Here is a 13,437-nt window from a genome sequence, read left to right on the forward strand (position 1 = left end):
ATCTCACAGTGAGACATCATGATTGGGACTCAGAATCATCAAAGATACGGGCAATATGGACAAATAGCCCATGGCCTATTTTGATCCAACATGCTAATTCATCTGACGGGATAGCCTCTCAGAACGAGAGCAGTAGCCTACCTACCGTACAAGGTGATTGAAAATAATCCAAGATGGTATGGATTACAGCGGCCCAGAGAGGGTCTCAGACCCCCTGAATGAGACATGAGCCCCCCCTAAATTAACGAGACGATAACTGACTGAATAGACCCAGAAAAATACTATAACTAAACAAAACATTTTTGTAATTTCTGTTGACGGAAACGAGACGAGACAAAATGTTCTCTGTGACTAAAATCTTACTAGTAAGTGGATTTGACAAGGGTTTTGGAGACATTGAGAGCTTTTCAGTGTTATTTGTTTGGTCTAATCAAAAGCATGCATGACATTAGCAGAATTGTAAGGCTTTCTCATTAAATTGTTGCAATGCGGTGGAAAATATACCATGCCCAGGTCATTCACGAGTCACCTCTCTGCCAGGCAACCGTTCTACAATCTGGCGGCAACAAATCAATCATGTGAATAAGGCATGGCTACTCTCCCGGTGGTACAAGCTCCTGGTAGAAAAAAAAGCGACATTTGGAGCCACTTTACATATCAGGTCGATTCAAACAAGACCGAATGCAATGATTTCCACGGGAAAAGACAGCATTGTACCCACAAGTTGACAGGGAAAAATACTACCAACCTCAAAAGACATCTGAAAGCACATCATTCGAATATATACGCTCAGGTAATAACAGATTGATAATGCTAGCTAGTTAGCTTGCTGTAACCACTACTTATGACAGAACTTTGATTACAACATAGCTACAGTATGTCAAGGGACAGGGTTCCAGACTGCGACCATTTAGTCGCATTTTGCTACCCTTTGACTTGGCTGTGCAAGTTACATTTTTAATTGGTCGCATCAGTGCGAGCTGAACATTCATTACATGGTCACTTCACTCAAAAGTTTCAAAACTTCTTATTTTTTTGCTGCTAAAAGCATGCTTTTGTCAAACAATAAACTGCATTATCCTCATGATTCCTGTAATGAAATTGCCTAATGTAGCCCCTTTGCCTGTTTCTCTGGGGCCTGCTTCTGTGATGAGCGAGCCACTTGATGTGCACTCTAGGAGAGGGAAAAAAGGTGTCTGTTGTATAACATTTCAAAATCCAATTGTGGGAAATACATAGCTTTGGAAGAAACTACTTTAATAATTGTATTTTTCATCTCTTAATATTGAGCTCAATAGCAACTATTTTACAACGAAGATATTTGATATGGCTTTAAGATACGAAGCCCGCAACATGACGCAATTGCGCATTGGCCATTGTGAGTGCAGATACTGTAGGGTAGCAGGCTACAACGGCAAAGTTTTTTTAGGACATTGATACATGACTACTAGCAGTGGCTATTATGTGTAGTGTTAGCGATATAGCTAATGCGTTTTGAGTTTTCATTTCCTCATGTGGTGAATTAGTCCCAAAATAAATTAGCCTATGATATTAGTGCATATTAAGTTGTAGGCAAATTCATCTAAAATAAAATTGTATTGCAAAAAGGGTCAATGCAGATAGTCCAGGTAGCTATTTGGTTAACTATTTAACTGCCTACTTAGCAGTCTTATGGTTTGGGGGTAGAAGCTGTTCAGGGTCCTGTTGGTTCCAGACTTGGTGCATCTGTACCACTTGCCGTGGGGTAGCAGAGAGAACAGTCTATGACTTGGGTGGCTGGAGTTTTTTAGGACCTTCCCCTGACACCGCCTGGTACAGAGGTCCTGGATGACAGAGAGCTCGGCCAACGCACTACCCTCTGTAGCGCCTTGCGGTCGGATGCCAACCAGTTGCCATACCAAGCGGTGATGCAGCCCTTCAAGATTAGGGCTGTAGCGGTCATGACATTTTGTCAGCCGGTGATTGTCAAGCAAATAACTGTCAGTCTCACGGTAATTGACCGTTAATCTCCTAGCTTACATGCATAGCATACAAGCCACTGATGCAGACTCTGAGTTGTCCTTATTTTAGGCCCTGATATGGCTATGCCTTATGGCTGTGGGCTACACTAGTTCATTTAGCAGACAAGATTTGCTTAGAATTATGTGGCATTATTTTTTATTATTTTAGAGTATGAAGAATAAAATTGAATTTAGCTGAATAAAATAGAAAGGATGTGCACATGCGGCTATTCTGTGTTGAGCGGTTAACAAAGAAACAGGTCCTCCTATATTCTTAGTATTTATGCAACTTTAGTTGTGATACAAACGTTGGGTTATATGTTTGGATTTTAATAGATTCTAAAGGTTGCATGATGCGACACTAATGATGATTTGAAAAAAGTGTTGCATGAAAGGCATGAGCTCTGATTTGTTTCTTGTGCAGGCTGCACACAACTCATCAGTCTCTCATTCACAATTTGACAAGCACTTGATAATATTTTCACCAGGCCTCGAATTTCCCGGCAGCATCCCCCTTGTGTGGCCGTAATGCCCCCTAAAAATGATCTTCCTCAAACTTGAAACTCACTTGCCGCATATGTATGCCAGTTAGGCTCTACACCGGTTGTAAAGCGGATTAATGTGCTTAATTTTAAGAAGTTATGTAGCCACTTTAGTTGTGATACAAACCTTATCAAAACATATAGGCCTATGGGCTAGGCTACATGAGGTGTGTGACTATAATTTGAAAAAGTCTGACAAAAAAGGCATGCGCTGTTTCTTGCCTTACTGCACACACTGGGCATCATTCACAAGTGATAATACATAATTCACAAGTGACAGGCTAATATTTTCACCTATCTGATTATACTACATTTAATGTTGTCTTCACATATACTAAATAATATATATATGAAATTAGTTTTGATTTAGAATGGACCCTTATCATGCATCTGTCTCGGAACAGGGGCATGGGGAAAAAAGGTAATATATGCCCATAAATAGCGAATGTAGGACGCTTGATAGGCTACTAATGACCATCAGCAGCATCAGAGCTTGGATAAGCCTAGTTACCGTGACCGTGAATTAGACTACAGTCATGACTCGTGTCCGCCAGTGTGGCGGTAATACGGTCACCGCTACAGCCCCAGTCAAGATGCTATCAATTGTACAGCTGTAGAACTTTTTGAGGATCTGAGGGCCCGTGGCAATTATTTTCAGCCTCTTTTTTCACGATTGTGTTGGTGTGTGTGGACCATGTTAATTCCTTAGTGATGTGGACACCGTGGAAGTTGAAGCTCTCGGCCCGCTCCACTACAGCCCTGTCGATGTGGTTGGGGGCAGGCTCGGGCCTCCGTTTCTGTAGTCCACCATCAGCTCCATTGTCTACTGATGTTGAGGGAGAGGTTGTTGTCCGGACACCACACTGCCAGGTCACTGACATCCCTATAGGCTGTCTCATTGTAATCGGGGATCAGGCCTACCACGGTTGTGTCGTCAGCAAACTTAATGATGGTGTTGGAATCGTGCACAGCCACGCAGTCATGGGTGAACAGGGAGTACAGGAGGGGATTAAGCACGCAGCCCTGAGGGGCCCCCGTGTTGAGGGTCAGTGTGGCTGATGTGTTGTTGCCTACCCTCACCACCTGGGGACGGCCCTTCAGGAAGTCCAGGATCCAGTTGCAGAGGGAGGTGTTTAGTCTTAGGCCTGAGCTTAGTGCTGAGCTTGGAGGGCACTATGGTGTTGCGCACTGAGCTGTAGTCAATTAACAGCATTCTCACATAGGTGTTACTCTTGTCCAGGTGGCAGAGGGCAGTGCGGAGTGCAATAGAGATTATCTATTGAAGAACAAAATTCCGAAAATTCTGGAGCCCTATTTTAACAGTAAAATATAACAACAATACCCTATTGTCAACTCACAATTCATGACAATCACTAGATTAAGTTGCACATCAACATCTTTAATCATGCATTCCTGCTTGGACATGTTAGATGAAACAACGTATTTATTGAATAGCCTACCTTCTCAGTAGTCTATTACACTGTCTGAAGCACTGTGAATGACTTTCTACAGTGATTTTAAAAATCATATTTTGCGTGACACGGAGGAAAAAAATTGGTGTGACCAAATCATGGGCTGGTGCCATGCACCAACTGAAAAAGTTAGTAGCACCAGTGCCACCAGGGGAAAATGTTAGTCTGGAGCCCTGTCAAGGGTGTGATTTTTTAAAATCTGCTGCAGAGTAATGTGTTCTTCTGCCAATTTGGCTGTTAGGGAGAGAATCATGCGCTAGGATGTTAGGCCGAAAAATATGTCGGCAGGACAAGGCTATGTATGTTTGTGCACATGGAAGTCAGTGATTTATGTTTATTATAGATTAATGAAGCAACACAAATGTGATGTAACTAAAATGAATGGGCATTTAGTTGACTAAAATGGCCCACTGTTTTTGTCATTTTGACAATAACTGGACTAAATCATTATTCAAATGACAAAAATGTGACTAAGACTTAATGGTATTTAAGTCAAAATTACTAAAACTAGACCAAATCTAAAAAAGATAGCAAAAATGAAGACTGCCCAAAATGTAAGAAAGTCAAACTTTGGAGGGGGTCTCTAAATAATGCTGATTTAACCATTATCCTATTTGTTTCAACTGTAAATCGTATGCCTACTGCTACAGTGGAACGCTTATTCCAAATGAAACAACAACCCCACCTCTGTGTCATGGTTAAATGTTTCCCCATGTGGCTGCACTCATCATCCTGAGACAGTCCTGTATTTCAGCCCCTTTTCAGGTGTCCCAACTGTTCTTTCTACAAATGATTTTGTCAACAAGACACATACATTAATTCAGGCTACAAGAATGTAGACCCAACGACAATCGCCGAATGTCATAACAGTTAGGTGTTTTGTTACAGATGTCTCTTTCCATTCGTTTAACGACGCGAGTGCACACCACTGTTTGGATGGAATTATTATTTTGGAGTGTACGAACATGCGCAGGTATCCTACTTTTTGAAGTGATATGTTTACTTAATTAGACGAAACCATGACTGGCTGTGTTCATGCCAAATTAAAACATAATTAAAATAAAAAAAATTACAGTTAAATGACACGTCTTTACTAATAGGCCCATACAACATGTTATTGTACACGCAAGCGCGTTCACACAGGAGGTCCAGTGAAAAAAATAGACCACCGAATGTAATTCGCACTCTGGTTATAAATGTTGGGTACGTGAAAGTGCATTCATTCATCTGCAAGAGCAATGCATTATGATAACAGCGAGATAGTTAGTATCAATAGTAACGTTAGCCTAGACTGATTCTAACAGCAATCATGTAGCCTTTATATATATTGTTGCAGTTATCCAACTTGTGTTAAACATAGCCTAAAGCAAAATAGCTATATGTTCTAGACTAGAATAGTTATATCATATGCCGAAAATGTTGACTGAATAAGATATGTAGTCGAGAAAAACGTGGTTTAGGCTATGTGGAGGTGTGGGTTGTCATGGAACGAACACCATCTCAAAACATACTTTTTGTAGAAGGAAACAAATTAAGCTTAAACACCACATTCCATAGCCTACACGTGCATTGCGTAAATGTTGCAGACATGCTGAAGAAGAAGCGGGGGCAGGTGAGAACGTGTAGACTTCAAACTCATGGTACTACCGCACGAGGAGGACTGCACTTTGTATTTACCTTGTTCGCGTGGTAATAGTCCAACGAGCTTAGACAACTTGGATCAGAACCCACACTTGACGGGTGCGTAGGATAAAATCTCACGTCCATGTCAGGGTCTGTGAGACTGACGGCATGAAATCAGTTTCAGTGTCTTTGACTCTATTGTTTAGCCAGGAGAGAAAGAAAAGGGGGTTGAGGTTCTCAGTGCACTCTTCCCTCACATCCGTTCGCGGTCGAACTTCTGCACCAACTCGCGTCCCGGTGATGCACAGTCCTTTTTTCGTAAGACTACAAGATGCGTCCACTTTGTGGAGAGCCAACTACAGTTATCACTAAACCGTAGAACAAAAATAACTGCAAATATCCAGATCGGTTATACTATTACGTACTCCAGAACTAATTAAATTAAATATCCCCCCTTGGTTTATGTAAAAAAAAAAATCGTAACTCTAATAATGTTGCTTCTCTTCCCCCCGCTGTTCTCATACTCCATAGGCTTTGTCACGGAGGTGCATATTCATACATTGGTTCCAGGACAGAGAAGTGGTTGGACTGTTCTCCATATGCCATGCGACCTCTGCTGATAAACGGGAAAGGAGGGGAAAAGGGGGAGGGGATATTGGGGGCTGCCTTGACAACCGCACTCCTTTCTGCAACTGCGCGATTCTGATTAGCTGGAAATGTAGTAGTGTGCACGGCTGTGCATTATAAAGAACCCACTGCTACTACAAGGTCTACTTCTTTCCAAAGGTTCCATTTGTTTTAGTGTGCCAAGCTGAAAGGAACTCGTTTGGACCCACATTCTGCTGTCAATGCATGGTTTCTTCATTGTTTTTATTTATTTTCATACTTAAACACAAACCTCTTAAAGCACATAATTATGCAAAACCTAGAACCAACCATTTATTTCCAATTTAAATACAGCTAGCATTTTGATTTGGAACCTGATCAAGAAAAGGGTTCCCTTGAAAATGATAATTTCCGTCAGCGGATTCTTCAGTACTGTACCTCATATATTTGTTATTATATTTATTATTGCATGTATTAAAGTATAGCTAATTCAATTTACAATGTTTTTAGTAGGCTTTGCATCCTTTATGCAGATCTAAAGTATATGCTACATGCTACATACACTTTAGTAATGCATTTGGAGCTGCATTGCTTTTTTAAATCATTCATGTAACCAAATGTGGTGGTTACATGGGTGGCTAAGGGGTAATGCCACATTTATTAAAGCACCAAATTAAAAATGAATAATATCCTTTATGACTTTGTTTATAAATTACTTGTAAATGCCCTATAAAGCCTTTATAAGTTGTAGTTTGTTTAAAGAATAACTGAAAGGATACATAATTATTATGCAGACAGACTGGTGTGAGACAATGGGACATAGTATTATAAGAACATGTCTCAGTAAAGACCACCTCAAACTCAACAATAATTTTTGCATTATTCGTCAACAGCAGTATTGTGAGCTAGATTACATTATCCAGCTTTTACCTTTACTATTGTTTTATCCCCAGCCACAATACATTTAATTTTGCATTAAAGTGGGTAGTGTTTTTGTTCCATTAATTGCCATAGAGCATTTAGTAATTAAAGGACAATAAAACTTTAGAAGTAATTGTATTATCTTGTTTGGTTGCTAGCCCATCAATTGCTCTTTAATAATATTGATCATTAGCATTCAGTGGGCAGTGAAGGCTGCTGGGGAAGGGAGCCCTACACATACAGCACTCCACATTCCATTCCCATGAATCTGTGGCACTGGGCCACGGAGTTAACCCTGTGTGGCAAATGGCAAATCTATGCAGTCCGGTCCACACGACACAATCAGCATGCACTATCGGGTCCAGAATGAAACAGGTCCACAACCAATCATAAGGAACATCCATCGTTTACAAATACATTGTTGTTGTCTCCTGTCAAAATAACATTATCAGTCGTACATTACCCTATAAGGGGAACATCTAGAGTTTACAAATACATTGTTGTTGTCTCCTTCAAAATAACATTATCAGTCGTACATTACCCTATAAGGGGAACATCTAGAGTTTACAAATACATTGTTGAAGGCCTATTCTGGCAATATAGCATTATGACATAACCTACTGCAACTAAAAAATGTATTAAGATCCATATTCTTAGTTTTTTGGTTGGTAAATGCAAATCACAATAATTCTAAGGACTGGTGTGGAAGGCTTGAATGGAAGAAGTCTGCCCTCTCTATTTGTGAACGCTGCAAGCAACAATATACAGTATGGAACAAATTGGGCATTTTTATCCTACTTTATATAAACATACAGTGCATTTGGAAAGTATTCAGACCACTTCACTTTTTCCGCATTTTGTTACGCTGCAGCCTTATTCTAAAATTGATTAAATAAATAAAAATCCTCATCAATCTACGCATAATGACCAAACAAAAAAATATTTTTAGAAATGTTTGCAAATGTATTTAAAATATTATCATTGAGATGTTTCTACAATTTGATTGGAGTCAACCTGTGGTAAATTCAATTGTTTGGACATGATTTGGAAAGGCACACACCTGTCAACATAAGGTCCCACAGTTGACAGTGCATGTCAGAGCAAAAACCAAGCCATGAGGTCGAAGGAATTGTCCTTAGAGCTCCGAGACAGCATTATGTCGAGGCACAGATCTGGGAAAGGGTACCAAAACATTTCTGCAACATTGAAGGTGTTATGCTGATGAATGAGGACCCAAAAGCGACGTAATAGTAACAGAGTCTTTATTCCAGTATCAAACAAACAATGATTCTCCTGGATATATCAAAGGTAAATCCAAAACAGGAAACTGAAATCCTCTCGTCAGTAGAGAGGAACGACAGGAGACGCGACCACAGACTGCAGGTCGCTTCAGGAAGGCACAGGCCGTAGCTGACATAGACACCTGCTCACACGCAGCATCTGAAGAAGGCAAAAACACGACAGGGCGGAACAAGGACACAGGAACAGCAAACATCAAACAAGAATCCGACCAGGACAGAAGCGGAAACAGAGGGAGAAATAGGGACTCTAATCAGAGGGCAAAATAGGGGACAGGTGTGAAAGAGTAAATGAGGTCGTTAGGAGAATGAGAAACAGCTGGGAGCAGGAACGGAACGATAGAGAGAGAGAGCGGGAGAGGGAGAGAGGGAGGAGGAGAGAGAGAGAGAGAGAAAGAGGGAAAGAACCTAATAAGACCAGCAGAGGGAAGCACAGGGACAAGACATGAAGATCAAAGACAAAACATGACAGTACCCCCCCACTCACCGAGCGCCTCCTGGCGCACTCGAGGAGGAACCCTGGCGGCAACGAAGGAAATCATCAATCAACGAACGGTCCAGCACGTCCCGAGATGGAACCCAACTCCTCTCCTCAGGACCGTAACCCTCCCAATCCACTAAGTACTGGTGACCACGTCCCCGAGAACGCATGTCCATGATCTTCCGTACCTTGTAAATAGGAGCGCCCTCGACAAGGACGGGGGGGGGGGAGGGAAGACGAACGGGGGCGCGAAGAAAAGGCTTGACACAAGAGACATGGAAGACAGGGTGGACGCGACGAAGATGTCGCGGAAGAAGCAGTCGCACAGCGACAGGATTGACGACCTGAGAGACACGGAACGGACCAATGAACCGCGGAGTCAACTTGCGAGAAGCTGTCGTAAGGGGAAGGTTACGAGTGGAAAGCCACACTCTCTGACCGCGACAATACCTAGGACTCCTAATCCTACGTTTATTGGCGGCTCTCACAGTCTGCGCCCTGTAACGGCAAAGTGCAGACCTGACCCTCCTCCAGGTGCGCTCACAACGTTGGACAAAAGCCTGAGCGGAGGGAACGCTGGACTCGGCGAGCTGGGACGAGAACAGAGGAGGCTGGTACCCAAGACTACTCTGAAACGGAGATAGCCCGGTAGCAGACGAAGGAAGCGAGTTGTGAGCGTACTCAGCCCAGGGGAGCTGTTCTGCCCAAGACGCAGGGTTTCGAAACGAAAGGCTGCGTAATATGCGACCAATCGACTGATTGGCCCTTTCTGCTTGACCGTTAGACTGGGGATGAAACCCGGAAGAGAGACTGACGGAAGCACCAATCAAACGACAGAACTCCCTCCAAAACTGTGACGTGAATTGCGGACCTCTGTCTGAAACGGCGTCTAACGGGAGGCCATGAATTCTGAACACATTCTCAATGATGATTTGTGCCGTCTCCTTAGCGGAAGGAAGCTTAGCGAGGGGAATGAAATGTGCCGCCTTAGAGAACCTATCGATAACCGTAAGAATCACAGTCTTCCCCGCAGACGAAGGCAGACCGGTAATAAAGTCTAAGGCGATGTGAGACCATGGTCGAGAAGGAATGGGAAGCGGTCTGAGACGACCGGCAGGAGGAGAGTTACCTGACTTAGTCTGCGCGCAGTCCGAACAAGCAGCCACGAAACGGCGCGTGTCCCGCTCCTGAGTAGGCCACCAAAACCGCTGGCGAATAGAAGCAAGCGTACCCCGAACGCCGGGATGGCCAGCTAACTTGGCAGAGTGAGCCCACTGAAGAACAGCCAGACGAGTAGAGACAGGAACGAACAGAAGGTTACTAGGACAAGCGCACGGCGACGCAGTGTGAGTGAGTGCTTGCTTTACCTGTCTCTCAATTCCCCAGACAGTCAACCCGACAACACGCCCTTCAGGGAGAATCCCCTCGGGGTCGGTAGAAGCCACAGAAGAACTAAAGAGACGGGATAAGGCATCAGGCTTGGTGTTCTTATTTCCCGGACGATAGGAAATCACGAACTCGAAACGAGCGAAAAACAACGCCCAACGAGCTTGACGTGCATTAAGTCGTTTGGCAGAACGGATGTACTCAAGGTTCTTATGGTCAGTCCAAACGACAAAAGGAACGGTCGCCCCCTCCAACCACTGTCGCCATTCGCCTATGGCTAAGCGGATGGCGAGCAGTTCGCGGTTACCCACATCATAGTTGCGTTCCGATGGCGACAGGCGATGAGAAAAGTAAGCGCAAGGATGGACCTTATCGTCAGACTGGAAGCGCTGAGACAGAATGGCTCCCACGCCCACCTCTGAAGCGTCAACCTCGACAATGAATTGTTTAGTGACGTCAGGAGTAACAAGGATAGGGGCGGATGTAAAACGCTTCTTGAGGAGATCAAAAGCTCCCTGGGCGGAACCGGACCACTTAAAGCAAGTCTTGACAGAAGTCAGAGCTGTGAGAGGGGCAGCCACTTGACCGAAATTACGAATGAAACGCCGATAGAAATTAGCGAAACCGAGAAAGCGCTGCAACTCGACACGTGACTTAGGGACGGGCCAATCGCTGACAGCCTGGACCTTAGCGGGATCCATCTGAATGCCTTCAGCGGAAATAACAGAACCGAGAAATGTGACAGAGGAGACATGAAAGGCGCACTTCTCAGCCTTCACGTAGAGACAATTCTCTAAAAGGCGCTGGAGTACACGTCGAACGTGCTGAACATGAATCTCGAGTGACGGTGAAAAAATCAGGATATCGTCAAGGTAAACGAAAACAAAAATGTTCAGCATGTCTCTCAGTACATCATTAACTAATGCCTGAAAGACAGCTGGAGCATTAGCGAGACCGAACGGCAGAACCCGGTATTCAAAATGCCCTAACGGAGTGTTAAACGCCGTTTTCCACTCGTCCCCCTCTCTGATGCGTACGAGATGGTAAGCGTTACGAAGGTCCAACTTAGTAAAGAACCTGGCTCCCTGCAAAATCTCGAAGGCTGACGACATAAGGGGAAGCGGATAACGATTCTTAACCGTTATGTCATTCAGCCCTCGATAATCCACGCAGGGGCGCAGAGTACCGTCCTTCTTCTTAACAAAGAAAAATCCCGCTCCGGCGGGAGAGGAAGAAGGCACCACGGTACCGGCGTCGAGAGAAACAGACAGATAATCCTCGAGAGCCTTACGTTCGGGAGCCGACAGAGAGTATAGTCTACCCCGAGGGGGAGTGGTCCCCGGAAGGAGATCAATACAACAATCATACGACCGGTGAGGAGGAAGGGAGCTGGCTCTGGACCGACTGAAGACCGTGCGCAGATCATGATATTCCTCCGGCACTCCTGTCAAATCACCAGGTTCCTCCTGAGTAGAGGGGACAGAAGACACAGGAGGGATAGCAGACATTAAACACTTCACATGACAAGAAACGTTCCAGGATAGGATAGAATTACTAGACCAATTAATAGAAGGATTATGACATACTAGCCAGGGATGACCCAAAACAACAGGTGTAAAAGGTGAACGAAAAATCAAAAAGGAAATGGTCTCACTGTGGTTACCAGATACTGTGAGGGTTAAAGGTAGTGTCTCACATCTGATACTGGGGAGAAGACTACCATCTAAGGCGAACATGGGCGTGGGCTTCCCTAACTGTCTGAGAGGAATGTCATGTTTCCGAGCCCATGCTTCGTCCATAAAACAACCCTCAGCCCCAGAGTCTATCAAGGCACTGCAGGAAGCAGCCGAACCGGTCCAGCGTAGATGGACCGACAAGGTAGTACAGGATCTTGATGGAGAGACCTGAGTAGTAGCGCTCACCAGTAGCCCTCCGCTTACTGATGAGCTCTGGCTTTTACTGGACATGACATGACAAAATGTCCAGCAGAACCGCAATAGAGGCAAAGGCGGTTGGTGATTCTCCGTTCCCTCTCCTTAGTCGAGATGCGAATACCTCCCAGCTGCATGGGCTCAGTCTCTGAGCCGGTGGGAGGAGATGGTTGAGATGCGGAGAGGGGAAACACCGTTAACGCGAGCTCTCTTCCACGAGCTCGGTGACGAAGATCTACCCGTCGTTCTATGCGGATGGCGAGTGCAATCAAAGAGTCCACGCTGGAAGGAACCTCCCGGGAGAGAATCTCATCCTTAACCTCAGCGTGAAGTCCCTCCAGAAAACGAGCGAGCAACGCCGGCTCGTTCCAGTCACTGGAGGCAGCAAGAGTGCGAAACTCTATAGAGTAATCCGTTATGGATCGATCACCTTGACATAGGGAAGCCAGGGCCCTGGAAGCCTCCTTCCCAAAAACTGAACGATCAAAAACCCGTATCATCTCCTCTTTAAAGTTCTGATAATCGTTAGAACACTCAGCCCTTGCCTCCCAGATAGCTGTGCCCCACTCCCGAGCCCGACCAGTAAGGAGTGATATGACGTAAGCGATCCGAGCTCTCTCTCTTGAGTACGTGTTGGGCTGGAGAGAGAGAACACAATATCACACTGGGTGAGAAAGGAGCGACACTCAGTGGGCTGCCCAGAGTAACATGGTGGGTTATTAACCCTAGGTTCCGGAGACTCGGAAGACCAGGAAGTAGCTGGTGGCACGAGATGAAGACTCTGAAACTGTCCAGAGAGATCGGAGACCTGAGCGGCCAGGGTCTCAACGGCATGACGAGCAGCAAACAATTCCTGCTCGTGTCTGCCGAGCATTGCTCCCTGGAACTCGACGGCAGTGTTGAGAGAATCCATAGTCGCTGGGTCCATCTTGGTCGGATTCTTCTGTTATGCTGATGAATGAGGACCCAAAAGCGACGTAATAGTAACAGAGTCTTTATTCCAGTATCAAACAAACAATGATTCTCCTGGATATATCAAAGGTAAATCCAAAACAGGAAACTGAAATCCTCTCGTCAGTAGAGAGGAACGACAGGAGACGCGACCACAGACTGCAGGTCGCTTCAGGAAGGCACAGGCCGTAGCTGACATAGACACCTGCTCACACGCAGCATCTGA

General features: G+C 44.7%; 1 protein-coding gene across 4 annotated transcripts in view; it reads right to left on the reverse strand.

Annotated features, from left to right (window-relative positions):
• Positions 1-6,274, reverse strand: part of LOC139557213 (TOX high mobility group box family member 2-like) — a 135,653-nt gene extending 129,379 nt beyond the window's left edge. For 3 of the 4 annotated variants that reach the window (XM_071371721.1, XM_071371719.1, XM_071371718.1), the window contains exon 1: positions 5,692-6,274. In XM_071371721.1, the coding sequence (XP_071227822.1) occupies positions 5,692-5,781 (90 nt within the window). In that variant the 5' untranslated portion in view covers positions 5,782-6,274. The remainder of the gene's footprint in view (positions 1-5,691) is intronic. The other variant, XM_071371720.1, reaches the window with a different exon arrangement.
• Positions 6,275-13,437: the final 7,163 nt, after the last annotated feature.

Source organism: Salvelinus alpinus, chromosome 28 (assembly GCF_045679555.1).
Source record: "Salvelinus alpinus chromosome 28, SLU_Salpinus.1, whole genome shotgun sequence".
Lineage (NCBI taxonomy): Eukaryota > Metazoa > Chordata > Actinopteri > Salmoniformes > Salmonidae > Salvelinus > Salvelinus alpinus.